Consider the following 22,979-nt stretch of genomic DNA (forward strand, 5'->3'; position numbering starts at 1 on the left):
AGCTGGGATGAATACATTTCTAGATATAATTGTTATTAATCCGGTAATTCATATCTTATCCTTTAAAAAGTGGTTTGATAACAGTGCTAAAAATGGGAATCTGACTAAGATGGTACAGACTGCAATATGTCAATGAGAAATTGACTGATAAAGTACAGGCAATTGAAAAAGGTTATGACAAATTACTAGAAAGAATTAGGAATTTAGAAAGTCATTTGCATGCTGTACAGATAGTCACTCAGGAAGACAAGGCAGCCTTGAGAGAGAAGTTAAAAACTTTAGACACGTATATGAATGATCAAAACAAGAATCTAGGGCTGGAGAGGTGGCTCAAAGGGTAAGAGCACTGACGCTGTCCTGAGTTCAATTCCCAGCAACCACATGGTGGCTCACAACCATCTGTAATGATATCTGGTGCCCTCTTCTGGCATGCGAGCATACATAGAAGGAATATTGTATACATAATAAATAAATAAATCTTTAAAAAAAAAAAGACTGATAAAAAGGAAGTTCAGACAGATGAAAGAAGTCAGAGGAAAGTCAGCCTTACCTTTATTATATGATTAGAGATGAGCTAATCATATGATATAATATGAGACAAGAACCCTGTCTCATCCAATTATTCTTCCTATTAATGTTTATAAAAGGCCAGCAAGCCAGGCGGTGGTGGCGCACGGGGCTTTAATCCCAGCACTTGGGAGGCAGAGGCAGGTGAATCTGAGTTTGAGGATAGCCAAGGCTACACAGAGAAACCCTGTCTCAAAAAAGGGAGCAGGGGAAGACCAGCAAATCACAATTACCACAAAGGATATGTAGACTGCCAGTGGAAACCTAAACATACGAGAGATTTAAGAGCTATTAAGGAAGCCGGGCGGTGGTGGCACACACCTTTAATCCCAGCACTTGGGAGGCAGAGGCAGGCAGATCTCTGTGAGTTCAAGACCAGCCTGGTCTACAAGAGCTAGTTCTAGGACAGGCTCCAAAACCACAGAGAAACCCTGTCTCGAAAAAACCAAAAAAAAAAAAAAAAAAAAAAAGAGAGAGATATTAAGAAAGCAATGGATTCTTATGGTAGACATTGAGCATATGTGAGACAGTTTTTAAATGCTTGATCTTCTAGGAATAGGATCACCCCAAATGACTGGAAGCTATTAGTCTCAGCTCTATTAAAATATGGTCGTTACAGTGTGAAAGCTGTAACAGTGGAAAAGAAGCTAAGGCCCTTGAACAGGGTAAGATTAGAGGTTTTGAGGCTTCCCAAGATCAGATACTTGGTGAGGGCCCCCATGCTGATGTGGGTACTCAAGCTACATTTCACATCACACTTTGTCCTTATGCCATACAGCAGGGTTCAAGATTTGTTGACCTCAGAATGGAAACAATATTTGTTAGATTGGGGACGGTGTTTTGCCTTTGTTTCCACAGGTGAAAAAAAGCTACAAATACGATCAAAATTAATAAAGGTTTGGTTTGATTGATTATGAGAAGTGATAATTCATAACCGATGTGGTGGTTCGACCTGTTGAAAAGAAAAACTCACCCAATCAGGTTCAGGGCAGGGTTCTGTTTTTATCTTTCCAGGAAAATAAAAACATCCATCTTAGCCGGGCGGTGGTGGTGCACGCCTTTAATCCCAGCACTCGGGAGGCAGAGGCAGGTGGATCTCTGTGAGTTCTAGGCTAGCCTGGTCTACAAGAGCTAGTTCCAGGACAGGCTCCAAAACCACAGAGAAACCCTGTCTCGAAAAACCAAAAAAAAAAAAAAAAATCCATCTTGAGGAATTTAAAAACCTTTGGACAAATAAGCATCTAAAAAAGGGAGAACTATCCCAAAAAAAAAATTACCAAGAAAAGGAATGATCTGGCCTAATGGTATAATATACTATCAGCAGGGTAAAAATTCATATACCTTTCAAAATATTTGTTTTGCTGGTCTCTACAGTCATGTTATCAGGTGGTCTTTATGTAGTCCCGACTCACTTCAAAACTAAAGCTGGCTTTAGTTTTAGTGTTGGATTGTGGCTCTCTCCTCCTCTAAATCTAAGCCTGTTGTTAAAAGAAAAATTCAGAGGTTCTGTCTCATAGCAGAAGAGCCACCTGGTATGGGACAGAAGAAAACCAAAAATGTAGGGACTATTGTTGTCAGGACACTTATGTCCCCAAAATTCTGTTTCTCACCATACTTATTTTTGATTCTTTAGAACCTTTTTTTTTTTTTTTCGTTTTTTCGAGACAGGGTTTCTCTGTGGCTTTGGAGCCTGTCCTGGAACTAGCTCTGTAGACCAGGCTGGCCTTGAACTCACAGAGATCCGCCTGCCTCTGCCTCCCGAGTGCTGGGATTAAAGGCGTGCGCCACCACCGCCCGGCATTAGAACCTTTCTTTAGATACAGTGCTATCTTAAAATTTAAACGTTTTGATATTAATAATGCTTAAGTTTTCCACAGTGAATAATTTTCCTAACAGCGATCTCTGAAGTCTCCAGAAGGAAGATGCGGCCCAACAGCAACTCTACCTGGTTCATAATGATGCCTTTTTTTGTTTGTTTTGTTTTGGTTTGATTTTTGACTTTTCGAGACTGGGTTTCTGTGTAGCTTTGGAGCTTGTCCTGGAACTCACTCTGTAGACCAGGCTGGTCTCAGACTTACATAGATCCGCTGTTTTCCCTAAGGTTAGGGAATACCCCCAGAGTACCAGGCCCATAGATACTTTCACTTTTTCACCAGGACTAAACTTGACTTTTTGTTTTTTTGAGACAGGGTTTCTCTTTGTAGCCCAGGCTGACCTTGAACTCACAGAGATCTTCCTGCCTCTGATTCTCCAGTGCTGGAATTAAAAGCATGCACCACCATCGTTGAGCATAGATGCTCGACTTCCTACAGTACCCTAGACAGAACTTAAGAACTTCAGATAAGCCTTAATCATTAATCAGAGACTGGCTATAAATGTTACATCTAGTCCTGAGTTAAATCCTAGACTTAACTATTACCTTAATTTTTTTTTTTTTACAGGATCCAAAAGAGATACATTTGCCCCCTAGACAGCAGGAAGCAATTCTCCCTCTCCCAATAGGTGGGATGGATGTGTGCTTGGTTTTTCTTGGGATTATGCATAATAGTCATCTGTTAGGGTTGGTTACAAATGTAAAATTATTTTCTCATTCATGTTTAAGATAATTTGTATATTGTTACAAAATTAATATTTATAATACTGTACATGTTCCTACCTCTGCTTACAATATTTTTGTAATACAGAAGTAAATATTTTGTATACAGAAGTAAAATTATTTTTGTCATGTTGTATATGTTTCTACTTCTGTTAAAGATATTTTATATATTGATGCAAATTAAGGGTATTTTTGTCATATTGCACTAAACATTCTACCTCTGATTAAGATATTTTTGTATATTGTCATGAGGTCATTGTCCTTACTGTACATCTGTGTACAGATTACTTTATAATGTGAAGTTTTAGTCTTTAAGCTATGTAGGTTATTAGGAATTACAGGTTAATAGTCTCCCAGGTTTGTCATAATTATAATTTGTTGGTTAGGTTCTCCAGACAAACAAAGTTGTATTCTGTGTAGATAGGTAATCTTCAAACACTTCAAAGACCTACAGAATAGGGCATTTAAATGTTTTAATAACTGAGAATTCTGTTGATTTGAGACACAACTGCTCCTGGCAGCACAGATCTACTCCCGAGAGAATGATGGGCATAGAAGACACTCCACATGGAGCTTGTTTTCTCCTTGCAAAACTGGCCTATTGGGCAAAGAACTGCCCTTGCCTTGCTGCTGTCAGTAAGCACACTGTCCAATCTGGACAAGCAGGATACAAGGGAAAGTGACTGCTGAACCTTGCCAAGATAGGGGGGACAGTCTTTCAAATTTTCCTGCTTCTGAAAATGGTCTGTTAGATATTGTAGGCCTAAAGCTAAAGTTGGAGGCCCCAATGCTACAGAGAAACACTGGGTGATTGTCCAGGCAGCTAGCTGTTTCATTTCTTGCATCTTCAGAAGTTGTTTGCTTGCACTTCTTGCTTACTCAAGTAATATTTTCCTTCTCAGGTTTGTGATGGGTTTGAAGATTAGGTAGTTACTGTTACAATCCTCTTATCTTAGCTAGAGCATATTCGGCACAACACAGACTTTCCAGAATAGGACAGCTATTGGAGTAATTTCTGTAATTTGCCATTTTTTAGTGTTTCTTGCTTAATGTTGTTGTTGTTTCATTTTTTATGCTATTATCATTTCTTCTGCACAATACTTGATAGGTCTTATTGTAAATAGTTTCATGTTATTTAAAAATAACCTTCTTAATTAGAAATAAAGGGGAAGTGTTGTGGGATTTTGATCCAGCCAATGACTTTTGTGGGGAGGGCAGCAAGCCCTAAGATGTGGTTTTGTCTGCCTATGGAACAACTTAAAACCTGAAGGACAGGTTTGCACACTCTTACACTTTCTTGGTTGGTCGGAGTGGAGAGGCATATCTTGCTGTTGGTGCTCTTCACCCCTGGACAGATGACTGGACAAGGCAGCTGATCAGATGTGGTATCTAACTGGTTCTGTATCGTGTTTATCCTATCCTATACCTAATTCCTGAGACCCCTTGGCAGACTCTCATGGCATCTCGTTATCCTTCCCAGGTGTAGGAAATAGGAGTGGGTTTGCTGGGGATTTACACATTCCCACTTTTGCAAACAATGATGTTTCCAAGCTCGGGTTGTCCTTGTGACTGTAAACAACCTAAACCTACATGAATGTGCCTTGCTCTTGTAACTGTTTGCAGATTGAACTCAGGTGAACTTTGCATATATGACACTGCTTAACCCTCAGAAAATAAACTACCTGGTGCTCTGAATAAAGTTGGCTATGGCATGAGACTTCAATCTGCCTCATTTTTAGGCTCTGCTCTCCCAGGTTCCCCTGCCAGCTAGGGCCTTAACAAGGAGGCTAAAGAAGACTAGCTTGAAGCTATCATTATGTATCATTAGATACATAACTACAACAAATAAAAAGAATCAAATGCCTGAAAATATAAGTGTAAACAGAGGCTGAAGAGATGGTCCAGCCATGAAGAGCACTGACTATTCTTCCAGAGGACCAGGCTTGTCTTGAATTCTCCAAGGTCCACCTTCTTCTGCTTCCTGATATTGTTTTTGCATTCTTTTTCTTGTGATGTTCCAGTTTTCTTCAATAATTTTGGGGTAATTTTTTCTCTCTTCTAAAAGAAAATGATAATCTGGTTTCTGTTCTGTTGAAAATAGCTTCTCTCAGCTGGGCACTGGTGATACAGGCCTTTAATCCCAGCACTCAGGAGGCAGAGGCAGGTGCATCTCTGTGAGTTTGAGGACAGCCAGGCATACACAGAGAAACCTGGTGCTAGCACACACTGAAATTGCACAAATAGAACATACCATTTGCAATCAGGAATGTGAGTTGCCAGCTCTCTAGAAGCTGCCTACTGACTTCTTTGGAACACTATCTTTCCTTAAGGGAAAGCACAGCCCTCCCTTCCATAATCATTTGTTTTTAAATTTTGTATAAATTAAACACGTATGCTTTGGCTGGGTGTCTTTCTGGCTAGGTAGCCTAGTTAGGTCTTAAACTCTAGATCCTACCTCATTCTGCTAACTCTCAGGAGTCCTGGTCTGTACAAGCTGCTACCCTCCATTTGTGTCTGCTGTAATCTTGTCACTTTCGGCCCTACCCTTGCATAACAGTGATGTTCTTTTCTTCAGATTTCTGCTTAATGCCAGAGAAAGGGCTATATGAACAAGTTCTGGATTGGAACAGTGAGTTCATCAGCCAAGGTCAATCCAGATCAGGTGTTTTTTTTTTTTTTTTTTTTTTGGTTTTCCGAGACAGATCAGGTGTTTTTACTTGAAAATTTTCCATCGTTCTACACTTGTGAAATTCTGTTCTTTTCTGGCTAAAGAACAAAACAGGTGGCTCCCTAGAGCACTCACACCTGCTACAGCTCCCAAGGGGACAGAGATGGAGGCCGAGGACTGTGATGGCAATAGCACTGTTTCCATCGAGGGTGTTCTGGGGCACAAGTCCTCGGAACAGGAAACAGCCTCCAGGTCAGCAACAACTGGTAGGTTAAAAAGTACAAGGAACCATTGGACATAGTTGATTGAAACTTCTGTGGGCAATGCTAAGTTATAACTATTTCTGGAGAGCACTTAGAACACTGCCCATCACAGGCTCAGTAAGTGTTAAACGCAGTCTTTGTCCAAAACAATTGGAATTAGTCTGCTGACTCTTTGACCAAAGTGGAGTTATTATTGAGAAACAAAATATTTTTCCATGCAACTATGCAATTGGGTAGAGCCAGGAGGACTGAGTTCAAGGCCAACCTACATGAGACCCTGTCTCAAAAACAAACTAGGTGGTGGTGGTGGCACAGGCCTTTAATCCCAGTACTCTGGAGGCAGAGGCAGGCAGATCTCTGAGTTTGAAGGCAGCCTGGTCTACACAGGGAGTTCTGGGACAGACAGGACTGTTTCACAGAGAAACCCTGTCTTGAGCCTCCCCGCCCCCCCAAAAAAATAGAAACAAAGCAAAAATAGAAAATTAGAAGCACATACTCATAATCCCAGCACTCAAGAAGCAGAATTTTTGGCAAATAGGTTGCCTCAAATTCATGGTCAGTAGCAAAACTTCTACATAGTGAGGGCCTGTCCATTACGGACTAGCACTATGTAGTAGGGACCTTGTTTAAAAAACAAAATAGGGTGTGATGACAGACATTTAATCCAGCACAGAGAACGCAGAGGAGAGGCAGGCAGATCTCTGAGTTTGAGGGTAGCCTGGTCTACAGAGCAAATTCTAGGACTGCCAGGGCTACACAGAGAAACACCAAAGAAAAACAATAACAGAACATGAAGGTGCAGGGCAAAAAGAAAGAACAGGGTGCACTAGAGAGATGTCCGGTGGGTAAGCATGCTTCCTACACAAGCGTGAAGACCTGAGTTCAGATGAAAATGCATAAAAAAAGAATTTAAAAACAAAACAAAGCCCCCATGCACCTACAACCAAGTACTGTTGAGGTTGGAGACAGGACAGTCCCCTGGGGCTTGGGCACTAGCCTAGCTCCATGTTTCATGAGAAACCTGGTCTTAAAAAATGAGACAGAAATTGATAAAGCAGGACTCCTGACATCCTTTCTGGTCAGTCTCTGTGCACACATTCCATGTATGTGGTAGAAGTGACTACTCATATCCATCACTGGCAAACAACCCCCACATTATGCAATGTTGTACAGTACTAACAATGAGGTGAATCCCACCAACATGGAAAAGTCTCTGAGTTGAAAAATAGTGCCAGGCAGTGGTATCTCATGCCTTTAATCCCAGCATTCAGAAGGGAGCGGGGCAGGTGAATCTCCGAATTTGAGACCAGCTGGTCTACAGATCCAGTTCTAGGACAGCCAAAGCTACACAGTGAAATCGCGTTACTTATACTACTGACGAGAGTGGGAGGTTGTGGTTGATGTCAAGGGATTTACTTTTTTTTTTTATTTTTTTATTTTTTGAGACAGGGTTTCTCCGTAGCTTTTGGTTCCTGTCCTGGAACTAGCTCTTGTAGACCAGGCTGGCCTCGAACTCACAGAGATCCGCCTGCCTCTGCCTCCCGAGTGCTGGGATTAAAGCCGTGCGCCACCACCGCCCGGCAAGGGGGATTTACTTTTATCTAGAAAACTTTCCAAGATTGCATCTCTGTGTTAGTGTGATTACAGTGTTAAAACTTTAAGCAGAGCCGGGCGATGGTGGCGCACGCCTTTAATCCCAGCACTCGGGAGGCAGAGGCAGGTGGATCTCTGTGAGTTCGAGACCAGCCTGGTCTACAGAGCTAGTTCCAGGACAGGCTCCAAAGCCACAGAGAAACCCTGTCTCAAAAAACCAAAAAAAAAAAAAAAAAAAAAAAAAAAACAAAACAAAAAAAAAAAACTTTAAGCAAAGGTCTAAGGTCTCTTTGTTTCTATTTTTTATATCACCTGAATACCGTTTATTTATTGAATGGTGCTGTTGAAGGAATCCAGAGCTTCAAGTGTGCCTGGCAAGAGCTGTATCCTGACCTACTTTCCCAGCCTCAAACCATTCCTAAAAAGAAATAGACTGCCCTATAGCAATACCAAGGGTTTCCCTAACACAGACACCAGACTCTCAGCTCTTAAGCATCATAAAACCGTAGAGAGAACAGACAAGGCCTAGGTTTTGCCAAGTCTGGCAATGACAGAACTGGCACCAGGGTTCTATTTCTAGAACCGAAGGAAAACAAACCAAAGAGTCACAGCATGAAAAAGACCTGCGCAGACACCAGTACTAATTTAGTGAGGAGAGCCAACCTTTAAGCAAAGATCTCTGTATTTTTAATTTCTTTATTTTTGTTTTTTCGAGATAGGGTTTCTCTGTTTAATAGCTCTGGCTGTCCTGGAACTCACTTTGTAAGACCAACCAGGCTGGCCTTTAACTCACAGAGATTGATTGATCTCTGCCTCCCGAGTGCTGGGATTAAAGGCGTGTGCCACCATTGCCCAGTCGTAATTCTATTTGTTTTTTAAAATTTATTTACTATTTACTTTTATGTAATTGGTGTTTTGCCCGCATGTATGTCTGTGTGTATCAATTCTTGGAGTCAGTTGTTAGTTGCCGTGTGGATGCTAGGAATTGAACCCGGGACCTCTGAAGAGCAGTCAGTGCTCTTAACTGCTGAGCCATCTCTCCAGCCCCTGTATTTCTAATTACACCTGAATACTGTTTTTTTGGATAGATGCTGTAAAAGTTTGTGCACTCTCCAAGGACCACATTTTCATGGGACCATAACTAGAAAGGGAAATGAGGAGTGAAAATAGCTGGGGAGATGGATACATTAGAACTTTAATCCTACGACCCCACTAGTTAAACCGAAAGGAAAATACAATACTTAATGGAACAGGAATACCCAGAAGGATGATGTATATGATGTAGTCAACTAAATCCCTGTTTTAGTTTGGAATATCGTCTCTCCTACTAATGGGGTTCAGAGTTAAAGCCAAGTTCTGTCACAAACACGATTTATCTCCGGCCCATCAGCGAACATCATTTTTGTGGCTTAAGTTTCCTCAATGAAACAGGAAGGTTGGAGTAAAGCAGCGGTCCCCTGGTGTCTAGCCAAAGCCCAGGGCAGTTTAGAGCCCCCAACGCACGCGCCTCTTCCGCATCGCCGCAGCGAGTGCGGCGCAGTTCCAGTCCTTCGCGCCGACGCCCCGAGTGACTCCAAGAGGACCGAACCCTCCGCCAGCACCGGCTCGCACGCGGGGTTCCGCGGGCCGCCCCACCGAAGAGTCTAGCACTGGGGCTGGCACACGGCCCGCGAGGAGCGACCCGGCCGCGACCCGTGACGTGGTCCAATCAGCGGCCGGCGCCGGCGGTTTTGTTCCAACTGGTACTGAGGCCCCGCGGCCGCTTCGGGGGCGGGGCCATGAAGGGGGCGGGACTCCCACGTGGACCAATGGAGACGCGCGCCGGGCCGCAGGGGTGGGGCCAGGTGTGCGGCGCAGGGCCGGGCAGCGGAGGCGCCAATGAGCTTGCGCCGCGTCCGGGGCCGGCTGGTGCGCGAGACGCCGCGGAGAGGTTGGTGGCTACTGTAACAGTTTGCAAACGGAGGGGAGTTGCGAAGGGCCTGGGGTTAGGGTCGTGCTGTTGGCCGTGTGGATACGTCCGCGCCGCGTTGATCCTGGAGCGAGGGACACGGGAGCTGAAGGCCAGAGGGAGCGGGGGTGAGGATGGAGCAGCATCCGGGCCGCGGCTCCTAGGGGAGGCAGCGTGCTAGCTTCGGGGGTGGGCCGGTAGCGGGAGTGAGGGCCGTACGGATACCGGTGCCTTCGGCCCTGCAGTTCCGTCGCTGGGCTGGCCCCTCGCTCTCGGGGTGGGCCGAATCCATTTCCGGGAGTGGGATCTTCTACCTTCGTCAGGTGAGGTTTAGGTGAACACTCGGGGCCGGTAACCTTAGCCCGTACCGCGTCAGCGTGGGCAGCGGGGCCCAGGAGTGGGATGGACAAGGAGGGTGGGCCGGGCAGTATTCAAGGGATGCTGAGGAGGGGACATGCCCTTCCATGCCAGCCATCCCCAACGTCATCACCTTCCAGTTCCTGTGCAGGTTCAGCCTGGCTTTCCCCACCACCAGGGGAGCTCCAGGTGTGAGGTAGTTGAGCAGGTTTCGAGGGTCCCTGGCCCAGTTCCAGGTGTGTGACAGCACGCACAGTGCTGTGGTGCGCCAGTTACTTGCCTTTGCATGGACGGAAAGAAGGTCAAGTCTCCTTCCTATTTTTCTGTCTAATGATGTCGTGGAGCTAAGCATCGGGGCCCTTTTGCCTAGGCCCAAATGTGGGACACTCGGGAGGATGTGTAGAATGACTGAAACTCCTCGGAAGGGGAGGGGAGGAGTCCACGCTGCTTTGCCTTTAGCCTCAAGTGCCACAGATAGGAATCTTAGAGCTTGTCTGTTCTGGGATGTGGTTTTCCTTCTTCACTCGGCATCCAGTTACAAGTGTTTTTCCTTCTCTGCAAGGTTCACGATGGCAGCCACAGTAAGAAGGCAGAGGCCAAGGAGGCTACCCTGCTGGGCCTTGGTGGCTGTCCTCTTGGCGGACCTGTTGGCACTGAGCGGTATGTACCTGGCAAAGGGATCAAAAGAAGAGGGCCTGAGGTGCCCACTCGAGTGTGTAGGGTTGCCAGAGCTAGGCTCTTTTCTTTGTCTTTGCCATCTTTCTGTCTAGATCATAGACTGCTTTATTTGATTTAACTCAGGAAGGTGTGGGAAGCAGAGAGCTAAACAGATAAGTGTACTTTTCTATTTTCCCTTCAGACACATTGGCTGTGATGTCTGTGGACCTGGGCAGTGAATCCATGAAGGTGGCCATTGTCAAGCCTGGAGTGCCCATGGAGATTGTATTGAACAAGTAAGGACAGATCTGTGTCGAGGGTGTGTGTGTAATTTGTAGTGTCCAAAACAGACGTGGGTGGCTGAGCCCACTGTGAGATCTTGAGGCTCCTAGATTCATACTGTGCTGCAGGAAGCTAGGCTAATGATGCTTTTCTTTTTTTTTTTTTTTTTAGGGAATCTCGGAGGAAAACTCCAGTGACTGTGACCTTGAAAGAAAATGAAAGGTTTTTAGGTGACAGTGCAGCAGGCATGGTGAGTAGCAGCCCCACCTCCGGGTTGGCTCTTCTGGAGGCTGGTCTCTTGTCTATTTCTATGATGTAAGAGGCAGGCTAAGCTGGGATTGGGCCTAAGAACCTGCTGGGTCTTCTTTCAGGCCATCAAGAACCCAAAGGCTACACTCCGTTATTTTCAGCACCTCTTAGGAAAGCAGGCAGATAACCCTCATGTGGCCCTTTATCGGGACCGTTTCCCAGAACACGAGCTAAACATTGACCCACAGAGGCAGACTGTGCGCTTCCAGATCAGTCCGTGAGTGTCTAGTGGGGGAAGGTGGGCTCAGTAGCCCTCTTGGGCTCCTTACTGGCATGTGTTCATGACTAGTGGTCTTGCTCAACTCCTCTCTCCAGGGAGCTGCAGTTCTCCCCTGAGGAGGTGCTGGGCATGGTTCTTAACTACTCCCGGTCCTTGGCTGAAGATTTTGCAGGTGAGTATCAAGATGGGGTCAGTGGCAGCGAGGTCCCCAAAATCTGCACTGACTGTCAAGTAGGGACACTTTTATCTCTTAGTGAAAGTTGGCCTCTTGCGTGAAGATACATTTGGCTGTCACAAACAGGAGATGAGCTATGGGCATCTAGTATGTAGAGGGCAAGGAGGCCAGTAAACACCCTCATGTACAAGATCAGCCCCAGCCAGAGAGAATTCCCTGCCTCAGAGTCCGTTGCACTAAGTCTGGAAACCCTGGTCTGAGGTTTGGAGTTGCTGAGAGCCTGATCTTTTGTCCTCTGTAGAACAACCCATTAAGGATGCGGTGATCACCGTGCCAGCCTTTTTCAACCAGGCTGAGCGCCGAGCCGTGCTGCAGGCTGCTCGAATGGCTGGTCTCAAAGTGCTGCAGCTCATCAATGACAACACTGCCACTGCCCTCAGCTATGGTGTCTTCCGCCGGAAAGATATCAATTCCACTGCACAGGTGAGCCAAGGAGGCCTCCTGAGCACTGGATACACAGGATGGTCAACTGAGCATAGAGGGTCCTCGACCTGCTTTGCATCTCGTTTGCATGGCCTTCCCTTGGCAAAGTGTGGCAGTCGCCTCCTTTCAGTCCCCATTGGAGTTGGTCGGCTTTATGGTAAAAGGCGATAGTTCTTTGTTTTCAGGTAGGCAGGGGGACAGGCAGCCTGCATTTGATAAAGTTCCCGTGACAGTGCCCTTGGTGTCTCCACAGAATGTCATGTTCTATGACATGGGCTCAGGCAGCACCGTGTGCACCATTGTCACCTACCAAACAGTGAAGACTAAGGAGGCTGGGATGCAACCACAGCTGCAGATCCGGGGTGTGGGGTAAGTTACTAAGACTTTAGGGTTTGCTTTCTGCCTGGATCTCAGGTGCTTTTCTTCTGCTCCCCGAAGGAACACACTTCCTGGATATAGCATCTGCTGCCTGCCGTGGGAGGCGGCTGCTCTCAAAGAGGAAGTGGAAGCAGGAGAGAGAAGGGGACACTTTAGGGAGTTTGAAAAGCAGGGAGCTTCCTGCTGAATGTGTTCTAAGGAAACCCACGAGAGTGCATGCGAGGTTGAGTGTCAGGTGCAACCTGCTTCTCGGCTTTCTTGACATATTGAGGTTATCTGTATCACTGTCATTATCTGTCTTTCTTCTTACTGAGGTTGAACTTAGGGTCTCACATGTGCTTCATAGGCATTCTGCTACCAAACTGTATATTCCTGGAATTTACTGTGTTGTCCAGGTCTGTCAAAAACTTCTGCTAGTCCTGCGCCTGTCTCTTGACCTACAGAATTTAAAAAACAAAATAATAATAATAATAATAATAATAATAAACCATTCCTAAAGAAGGCTTGGTGGTGTAATCCTGGCACCGGGAGGTGGAGGCAGGAGGTTCAGAAACTGAAAATCACCTTTAGCTATTTATGGTGTCCTGGCCAACCTAGAATTTATGAGACCATGTATGAAAAACACAAAGCCTCTCTCCTAGAACCCCCTTTTTCAGCTCCTCGCTGTTCAGCTAGTGCTTATGGGCCCTGGTCTCCATCCACAGCACCACTGAAGAGAGGAATAAATGAAATACCGATATGATAGTAATCCATTTCTTCAGTGCCCTCTCTGCCTCTTTGAGCCCTGCCTCCTGCAACTGTACCTGAGCTCTTTTACTCTTTTTTGGAGGTGCTCTCACTACATGGCTCTAGCTGTTTAGAATCTCTATGCAAACCAGGCTGGCCCTGAACTCACGGAGCTCTGCCTGCCTCTGCCTCCGTCTCAAGTGCTTGGCTTGAAGACAATGAGCCATGATGCCTGGCTCCTATTATTATTATTATTATTTTATTTTGCTCCTTTTATTCTTACATTCCCCCCTATTTCCTGCCTTGGGATCTTTAGCAAAACTATTCTGTATAGAATGTTCTTCACTCTTATTATTTGGTTTTTCAAGACAGGGTTTTTCTGTGTAACAGTTGTTGACTGTCTTGGAACTCCTTTTGTAGACTAGGAACTCTACTCAGAGATTGCCTGCCTCTGTCTCTAGTGTTCTAGGATTAAAGGCGTGTGCTACCACTGCCGGCCAGTCTTTTCACTCTCTTCTCTACCTAATCTACTCCAGCTCTTCTTGAGGTTTCAGTTCCAGTATACTGCATCAAGGAAGGTTCCCCTGACTATTCTGAGTAGTGCAGACTTCCTGTGTGTTCCACTAGCTTCATCTGCCTTTCTTCATTCATTTTGAGACAAGGTTTCACTATTTAATCCTGGCTATCCTGGGAAGTCTGTACATAGAGCAAAATAGCCTCAAACTCACAGAAATCTACCTCTGCTTCCCTAATGCTGGGTGCTTTTTTTTTCTTCTTTCTTTTTTCTGTTTTTGGTTTTTCGAGATAGGTTTTCTCTGTAGCTTTGGAGCCTGTCCTGGAACTAGCTCTGGTAGACCAGGCTAGCCTCGAACTCAGAGATTCTCCTACCTCTGTCATCCAAGTGCTGGGATTAAAGGTGTATGCCACCACTGCCTGGCTATGGTGCTTCTTTTTTAAAACATGTGTATGTTTTCACATTTGGGAGGTTATTCATATTTAGATTATAAACTCCTTGACTTCAGGCCCCTCTCCTGCTCCTTTTCCCACCTACATTCAAATAGTTGATACTCAGCACCCTGACTGAACAGGCGGATGAGCTACTCTGAGCTGCTATTTATGCTGTTGAGAGCCTGCAGGCTCAGTGCTGTTGTCTCTTGTGCCAGTGGGAGGACCCTCTACATTCTTACACTTTACCTGCTCCCTTTCTTGAACAGGTTTGATCGGACTCTGGGTGGTTTAGAGATGGAGCTTCGGCTGCGAGAACACCTGGCTAGGCTCTTCAATGAACAACGCAAGGGCCAGAAAGTCAAGGATGTTCGGGAAAACCCACGTGCCATGGCCAAACTGCTTCGGGAAGCCAATCGTCTTAAAACCGTCTTGAGTGCCAATGCAGACCACATGGCACAGGTGCCCGCATGGGAGCCTAGCGGAGGGCAGGCCTGGGGCTCTTCTCTACGAGGGTGTTGGGCCTTTCTTCTTGAATTTTGTCATCTTTTGCCCAGAGGCAGGATCTGGTCAGAACCTCTCAACAGGTTCTTCTTCCCACAGATTGAGGGCTTGATGGATGACGTGGATTTCAAGGCAAAAGTAACTCGAGTGGAGTTTGAGGAGTTGTGTGCAGACTTGTTTGAAAGAGTGCCTGGGCCTGTGCAGCAGGCCCTCCAGAGTGCCGAGATGAGCTTGGTGAGTGCCTGAGGGAGGCAGAGGTGCCTGCTGAGGGACCCGCAGGGTGTCAGAGGGAAGGGCCAGTTCTGAGCTGGGCATTCACTCCTGCATCTCGCCTTCCCCTTCTGCAGGATGAAATTGAGCAAGTGATCCTGGTGGGTGGGGCCACTCGTGTTCCCAAAGTTCAAGAGGTGCTGCTGAAGGCTGTGGGCAAGTGAGTACTGTGTGGGAGCTAGGCATGGAGTCTAGTTCTGCCTAGCTGTAGGCTGGGGACAGCCCCTCCCGGGCGGATAATGCTAAGGCTTGTGTCTCCTAGGGAGGAACTAGGAAAGAATATCAATGCAGATGAAGCAGCCGCCATGGGGGCTGTGTACCAGGCAGCGGCACTCAGCAAAGCCTTCAAGGTGAAGCCATTCGTTGTGCGTGATGCTGTCATCTACCCCATCCTGGTAAGCTTGGCCATGGGGCATACTCCCATTGCTTCTCGAAGTGAGATCTCTGTTCACCTCAACCTGCCCCTTTTCTTAATACCAAGAGATCTCATGCCCTCACTCCTACCCACAGAATCTTCCCTGGTTCTCCATTGTACCTTCTCTTTCCTGTTGAGTAGGTGGAGTTCACAAGGGAGGTGGAGGAGGAGCCTGGGGTTCGAAGCCTGAAGCACAATAAACGTGTGCTCTTCTCCCGGATGGGGCCCTACCCTCAGCGCAAAGTCATCACCTTTAACCGCTACAGCCATGATTTCAACTTTCACATCAACTACGGTGACCTGGGCTTCCTGGGGCCTGAGGATCTTCGGTGAGGGGCGGGGGCAGGATGGTGCAGGGAGTGTGGGAGGTGTGCCTATTGGATGACTGACCTAAGGAGGGGAGGAGAGTGCGGGGCTTAGAGGGCTGAAGGTGGATTAGGGTCAGGTTGTGAACAGCCTGCCTTGGAGAGAGGGTCCATCCTTCTGAGTGTCCCCCTGACATCTCCTGCCAGGAGAGCATGTGTTTGGGGTTGGGGCAGGTGGGTCTCCTCAAACTCTTCTTTTCCTTCCCAACCAGGGTATTTGGCTCTCAGAATCTGACCACAGTGAAGCTAAAAGGTGTGGGAGAGAGCTTCAAGAAATATCCTGACTATGAGTCCAAAGGCATCAAGGCCCACTTTAACCTGGATGAGAGTGGGGTGCTCAGTTTAGACAGGGTGAGAGCAAAAGAGAACCCTTATCAGGGTAGGGATGGTGAACCCTGGCCCTCCCAACCCTCCCAGAGAGGGTTCCATAGGATGGATAAGCACAAAGCATTTTGGGAGCAGATATAATGAGTCTTGGCTTTAAACACAGTGAAACAATGGGGCTCTTTGTGGTCAGCACGTGTTGGTGGTCGCTTTAACTTGATAAAAGGGACATACAGAACTTTTTTTTTTTGCTTTGTTTTGTTTTTCGAGACAGGGTTTCTCCAAATAGTTTTGGAGCCTGTCCTGGATTTTGCTTTGTAGACCAAACTCACAGATATACACCTGCCTCTGCCTCCTGAGTGCTAGGATTAAAGGTGTGTGCTGCCACTGCCCAGCACAGATTTTTTTTTAATAATTATGTGTTTTGCCTACCTGTACATCTGTGCTAGTGCTCTTAACTGTTGAGCTATCTGTCCAACCCCCTTAATTTTTTTTTTTTTTTTTTTGTTCGAGACAGGGTTTCTCTGTAGCTTTAGAGCCTGTCCTGGAACTAGCTCTTGTAGCCCAGGCTGGCCTCGAACTCGCAGAGATAAATTTTTTGAGTATATGTATATATGATTGAGTGTGGGGTGGAAGCAGACTACAGCACAAACAGAGGCCAGAGGAAATGAGTTGGTTTTCTTCCTTTTACCTTTTGATGAGAGTAAGCACCCTTTACCTGCTAAGCCATTTTGCCAGCCCAGAAAAAAAATAAAATATGTATGGGTATTTTCCATGCACATGTCTGCATCATATGTGTGCCTGGTGCCCAAGGAGAACTGAAGAGGGTGTCAGATCCTCTGGAACTGGAGTGAGAGCAACCATGCCAGTGCTGGGAGTAAACCTGGATTCTCTGGAAAATCAGCCATGTTGTTAGCTGCTGAGCCAGTTCTTCAGCCCCCCAGATGAGCCCATTTCTAAAGAGTAACTTTGAATTAATATCTTCTGGCACACTGGGAGACTGTGTTCTAGTAGAGTCATTGACGGCTATAAGGAGAGCAGTGAGCCTGTCCCGAGAGTGCCAGCACTCACAGGGGTTGTGGCTATCCAGGAGTCCTAGAAGGTGGGACAGCAGTCCGCCACAGCTGCAAGTCATTTTGTATTCCTAGTGTATGCACAAGCAATGTGCTTGCGAGACAGTGTGGGTTGATATGCAGTTCTTTATTTTGAACCTATTTCAAAATAGGTGGAGTCTGTATTTGAGACCTTGGTGGAGGACAACCCAGAGGAAGAATCTACTCTTACCAGTAAGATGCAAACGGGCTCCTGTCTGTGCATGCAAGTGTGCGTGAGCAAGCAAAAGTAAACATACATGTGTGCTTAGGGGAGGTGATGGCATTGATGTTGATGGGAAGTGGGTTCACTGCTTGATTTTTCTCATAAACCTCTGGACTTCCTTCCTCCTAGAACTTGGCAACACCATTTCCAGCCTGTTTGGAGGTGGTACCTCATCAGATGCCAAAGAGAATGGTACTGATGCTGTACAGGTAAGGGTAGAGAAGCATGGGGAATAGAGAGGGGGTTGGGTTGGATTAATGTAGACAGAAGCAGAATCTGGTGGTTTTCCAGTTTCCTGGACTTGAGAGGACCTCACTGGTCCCCATCTTGTCTTTTCTCAGCCTGTGGCAGGTTGATCTACTCCTGCTTCCATAGACTTAAAGCTATTACCAGATCCCAAGGCTTAATTCTCATTCTTGCCTACCCTCCCTTTGTTAACCTATATTTCTGCAAATTCCAACAACCCCTGACTGTACACACAGGTACCATCTGCTTGTCCCCAAGCTAAGGAGCTGATATGGTCAAGGCTAAATATGGCCATAGGCTGAGTTAGTAGTATATATAACCTCTGGGGTTTCTGTAATTATCTCCCAGGAGGAAGAGGAGAGCCCTACTGAGGGAAGCAAGGAAGAACCTGGAGAGCAGACGGAGCTTAAGGAGGAAACTGAAGCCCCTGCGGAAGACACCTCTCAGCCTCCACCCCCTGAGCCCAAGGGTGCTGCAGCCACTGAGGGAGAAAAGCCTGATGACAAAGGAAGTAGCGACAAGTCTGAGGCCCAGGTGAGCTCCCGCAGGGCAGACTGCCATCCAGGGGCTGATGAGTGAATGGCGGCTGCTTGGTTTATGCCCCATGAAGGAGGTGCAGCCAATTTTGCCTGATATCACTACTCTTTCTATTTAGAAGCCTGAAGAGAAAGGACAGTCAGGGCCTGAGGGTGTCCCTCCAGCTCCTGAGGAAGAAAAAAAGCAGAAACCTGCCCGGAAGCAGAAAATGGTGGAGGAGATAGGTGTGGAGCTGGCTGTCTTGGACCTGCCAGACTTGCCAGAGGATGAGCTGGCCCGTTCAGTGCAGAAGTGAGTGCTGCGAAGATGGGCAGGATGTGGAAAGGTGATCCTGGAAGGGCGGGGCGTTCAAAGCCCACCTTATCCCTGTCTTGTTCATCCCACAGACTTGAGGACTTGACCCTCCGAGACCTAGCAAAGCAGGAAAGGGAGAAAGCCGCCAACAGCTTGGAAGCTTTTATCTTTGAGACCCAGGTTAGCAGGCGGGGGCAGCAAACACACCCTGCTCCCGGAACTTGCACTTGGGGGCATGTGGCTCTGATCCTTTCCCCAAAGCTCACTCCATATATGGATTTGTGTTCTTTACTAGGATAAGCTCTACCAACCTGAGTACCAGGAAGTGTCCACTGAGGAGCAGCGGGAGGAGATCTCTGGGAAACTCAGCGCTGCTTCTGCCTGGCTGGAGGATGAGGGATTTGGAGCCACCACTGTGGTGAGGGGCCCTCTAGGATGTGGTAGGCGGATGGGAGTGCTGGCCTCCCTCCTAGGACCAGAGTGAGAAGAGCTGGGGTGTCAGGCCATGAAGCAAGATGCAGGCCTGGGTCCAGGGTGCTCCTGCTACAATTCAACTCTCCTTCTCCTCCTCATGTCCATCAGATGTTGAAGGAGAAGCTTACTGAGCTGAGAAAGCTGTGCCAGGGGTTGTTTTTTCGGGTGGAAGAGCGCAGGAAATGGCCGGAGCGGCTCTCGGCTCTGGACAATCTCCTGAACCACTCTAGCATCTTCCTCAAGTGAGTGCTCCTGCCTCCCTTCCTTGTGTGGTTCCCTCTCTGTCAGCTCCCTTCCTCTGGCCCGGGCCCTTTGCACTGGGCTCATCCGTCTTCTCTTTGGCTTCTAGGGGTGCCCGATTTCTCCCAGAGATGGACCAGATCTTCACTGAGGTGGAGATGACAACCTTAGAGAAAGTCATCAATGACACCTGGGTAATCACTCTGAACGTGTGACTGGACACTTTAGCTGGGACGCTGAGGGTGGCAGGGTGGTTTGCAGTCAGCAGGAGTTGCCTTAACTGGGTGAAAGTGACACCTGCCAAATCTCTGGCTAGTTCTGAGTCTTATCTGGCCTCACCCACAGGCCTGGAAGAATGCAACTCTGGCCGAGCAGGCCAAGCTTCCTGCCACAGAGAAACCTGTGCTGCTTTCAAAAGACATTGAGGCCAAGATGATGGCCCTGGACCGTGAGGTGCAGTATCTGCTCAATAAGGCCAAGTTTACCAAACCCCGGCCACGACCCAAGGACAAGAATGGCACACGGACAGAACCTCCCCTCAATGCCAGTGCTGGTGACCAGGGGGAGAAGGTCATTCCACCTGCAGGTGAGGGGAGAAGGTGCTGGCTCCAGTGTACTGTGGGCAGAGAAAAGCCACCCATCTCTCCTAGGGCTGCTGCTGCTAACTCTTGGTTTCCCTCTAGGTCAAACTGAAGAGGCAAAACCCATTTTAGAACCTGACAAAGAAGAGACTGGTGAGTTGGGAAAACTGGTTTGGAATGTGACATTTCTTAAGTCAGGCAAACTGGCAGGCATGGTCTGGTTCTGCTCAGCCCATGAACTGTGGGTGACCTCTAGTTTTAAAAGTATTGTGTTTTTTCTTTGTAAGAAAAAAGGGCACAGACATGCTGGGGAGATGCTCAGTAGGTAAACTGTTTAATTAAACAACGTGAGGATCAGAGTTCAAATCCTCAGCACCTATGTAAATGCCAGGCAGGCATATTGCCCACTTACCCAGAATATTGAGAAGGCAGTTGTCTAGAGTAGGCTGGTTAGCTAATCCAGATGGATTGCTAGTTTTGGTTCAAGCCAGAGACCTTGCTTCAGTATGTAAGGTAGGAAGCAGTGAGGGAGAAACGCTGCATCACCCTTGGGCCTCCATATGCATGGGCAAAACTTTTTTTTTTTTTAAATAAAGATTTGCTGGCCATGGCATGGTGCCCAGCACAGGACATGCAGATGCAGGCAGATATCTGAGTTTGAGGCCAGCCTGGCCTACATTAGTGAGTTTCATGGTAGCCAAAGCTGCTGAGAGATGGTTTAGCTGTTAAGAACACTTGTTGCTCTTGCAGAGGACCCTGCTTCATTTCCCAGCACCCACATGATGGTTCATAGTCATCTGTAACTCCATTTCTAGGGGCTCCAGTGCTCTCCTGTCTTTTGCAGACATCAAGCATAGGTGTGATGCACAGACATACATATTTGCAGGCAAACTACTCACACTTAAAGTGAATATGTCTGATTTTTAAAATAAAAAAAGTGTAGGGGGGAGGGGCTGGAGAGATGGCTCAGTTCTTAAGAGTTCTGGCTGCTCTTCCGGAGGACCCAGTTTGTATTTCCAGCACTTACGTGAGGACTCACAGCTGTCTGTAGCTCTAGTTCTAGAGGACCCAGACCCTCTTCTGGCCTCCGAGGCACATATAAAATACACAGGCATACATGTAGGCAAAACACCCATAAATAGTAAATAAAATTTTTTTTTTTTTTTTGATTTTTCGAGACAGGGTTTCTCCGTAGCTTTTGGTTCCTGTCCTGGAACTAGCTCTTGTAAACCAGGCTGGCCTCGAACTCACAGAGATCCGCCTGCCTCTGCCTCCCAAGTGCTGGGATTAAAGGCGTGCGCCACCACCGCCCGGCTAAAATTTTTTTAAAAAGTAGGCAGAGACCCTAAATGTGTCTCACAAGTGTTATAATATTTACCACCTGGGTTTGTATCCTCTGTGTTAGCATCTCACTTCTTTATGACTGATGTTTTTCTTCTACACTGCAGCTGCGGAGCCAGCAGACTCTGAGCCTCTGGAATTAGGAGGTCCTGGAGCAGGTAAGAATGAAGCACAGGGTACTGGGCAGCTTGTTAGGGTTGGAGGGAAAAAGAGGAACTGGCTGTTGAGCCTTATGCCCCCATCCTCTCTCCCCTGTCTTTCCCCACCACCCAACAGAATCTGAACAGAAAGAGCAGACAGCAGGACAGAAGCGGCCTTTGAAGAATGACGAACTATAACCCCACCTCTTGTCTCCCCACTTGCCTCCAGCTCCTTCTCCTACCACCTCTATTTATTAAACATCAGGGTTGGGGCCGGGTTTGCTCCTGCGGTTAGGGGCTCCAGTTCCTTCTCTTAGCTGGGACAGGAGTGGCTGCTTAGCAGTCCTTCTGGAATAGCTCCATGGCTGAAACCGGATCTAGCTCTGTCCCCAGCTCCACCCTCTGGTCTCCTACTCTCTGGCCCTGTGTTTGGGAAAAATCACTATTATGTCTTAATTATTTGCCTGTGGGTAAGTGAGCTAGATAATGGCTGCCCGTAGTTGTTGGAGACCTGGTAGTGGGAAGGATGTTTTGGGACACTAAAGAATGCCCAGTCTTCTCTGAGCATCCTTTCATCCTCTCCTGTTCCACAGAATCAGTGTCCTGTCTGGGCCAGTGTCTGCAGAGCCTCAGTCACCACCTCTGGTTTCCGAGTGCCTCTTTTCTTTCCTGTGTCTTCTCTCTCCCTTGCCCTTCCTCCTTGGCTCTTTCTGTCCTTGCCTTCCCAGTACAGATTGGGCTATAGTTTTCTAGCCCGAAGCTTTTAGTCATCAGGACTGTGTAACTATATTCTCTGGTTCCTGCGACCCCTGGTGGCCAGAGCAAACAGGGAGCAAGTAAGAGAATCCCCTGCCCAGGGGAAGGAGAGAGAATGTAAAAGCCCTGTCACCCCTTGGTTGGGCCCAGGAAGTATGTAGCACGGTTGGCAAGGATGCAAGTATCCTGCAGGCACTTGCAATCCTTATCCCCATCCTTATCCCTAGTTCCTGTGACACCTACCCCTTCTCTCATGTTCTTTCTCTCTTTCTCCTGGGCTGACCAAAAGACGTGCTATCTACTGTGAGCCCCTTTCCCGAGACTGAGGGACAGAGTGACCATGGTATGAATGTAAAAATGCCACCTCACTCTCAGGCAGACTTTGTGGGTAAAGAAGTGGGGTCAGGGCTCAGCTTCCCAGCGTACTTTGCTAGGAGGGAACGCCCCTTACCCCTATGCCCATGTCTAGAGTGCCTGTCCTCCAGTATTGCACCTGTAGCAGGAGCTAGGACTTCTCCACCCTGGGGCAAAGCAAACCTGGTATGTCAGTCATTTTGTCTTTTCTCCCCTGCCCTAACAACTTCCCCTCTTTTTTTTTTTTTTTGCCACATTGGCAGAGGGACCTAAAGGTCCTACACAGTCCCCCTTCCTGTATGTTTGAGTTCTTTCATTAGTAGTTCAGGCTGGTTGGACAGGTTTGAATCGAATTGTACTTTGTTCCATTGTTAATTGAGAAACTGTTTCAATAAAATATTCTTTTCTATAGATTGTATTGCTTTCTCTCCCACTCCCCCTTTTTTCCTTTTTTTTTTTTTTTAATTTTCAGGACAGGATTTCTTGTGTAACTCTGGCCATCTACAGATCTTGCCCAGTAGACCAAGCTGGCCTCGAACATAGAGCTCCACCTGCTTCTGACTCCCAAATACTGTTTAGTACTGTTTTTTCCCACCCTGAGACAGGGTTTCTCCGAAGCTTTGGTGCCTGTCCTGAAACTAGCTCTCGTAGACC

At 47.1% G+C, this 22,979-nt stretch overlaps 1 protein-coding gene across 3 annotated transcripts; it reads left to right on the forward strand.

The window, feature by feature from the left end:
- Window positions 1–9,567: 9,567 nt before the first annotated feature.
- Window positions 9,568–22,736, forward strand: Hyou1 (hypoxia up-regulated 1). Of its 3 annotated transcripts, none has more exons than XM_041638597.1 (26): window positions 9,568–9,617; window positions 10,555–10,652; window positions 10,852–10,945; window positions 11,103–11,181; window positions 11,303–11,457; window positions 11,556–11,632; window positions 11,937–12,118; window positions 12,372–12,487; window positions 14,437–14,629; window positions 14,771–14,905; window positions 15,019–15,101; window positions 15,204–15,336; window positions 15,498–15,685; window positions 15,934–16,072; window positions 17,271–17,331; window positions 17,492–17,571; window positions 17,957–18,142; window positions 18,264–18,436; window positions 18,532–18,619; window positions 18,735–18,857; window positions 19,022–19,155; window positions 19,263–19,347; window positions 19,499–19,739; window positions 19,837–19,887; window positions 21,183–21,233; window positions 21,352–22,736. In XM_041638597.1, the coding sequence occupies exons 2-26, from the start codon at window positions 10,562–10,564 to the stop codon at window positions 21,411–21,413; spliced, it is 3,000 nt and encodes a 999-aa protein (XP_041494531.1). In that variant the 5' UTR covers window positions 9,568–9,617; window positions 10,555–10,561; the 3' UTR covers window positions 21,414–22,736. The 3 variants fall into 3 exon arrangements, with proteins under 3 accessions (XP_041494531.1, XP_041494530.1, XP_041494532.1); XM_041638596.1 differs by lacking the exon at window positions 9,568–9,617 and adding an exon at window positions 9,624–9,958; XM_041638598.1 differs by lacking the exon at window positions 9,568–9,617 and adding an exon at window positions 9,624–9,763.
- Window positions 22,737–22,979: the final 243 nt, after the last annotated feature.

This window comes from Microtus oregoni, unplaced genomic scaffold, assembly GCF_018167655.1.
Source record: "Microtus oregoni isolate MIOR12 unplaced genomic scaffold, Mior012 000055F_ref0000237, whole genome shotgun sequence".
Lineage (NCBI taxonomy): Eukaryota > Metazoa > Chordata > Mammalia > Rodentia > Cricetidae > Microtus > Microtus oregoni.

Excerpts from the sequence above, each read along its gene's own strand:
- Hyou1 (XM_041638597.1), top strand. The coding sequence starts at position 10,562 with ATGGCAGCCACAGTAAGAAGGCAGAGGCCAAGGAGGCTACCCTGCTGG. Across the intron at positions 18,143-18,263 it reads GCGACAAGTCTGAGGCCCAG|AAGCCTGAAGAGAAAGGACA; the intron begins GTGAGCTCCCGC and ends CTTTCTATTTAG. Across the intron at positions 19,348-19,498 it reads AAGTCATCAATGACACCTGG|GCCTGGAAGAATGCAACTCT; the intron begins GTAATCACTCTG and ends CCTCACCCACAG.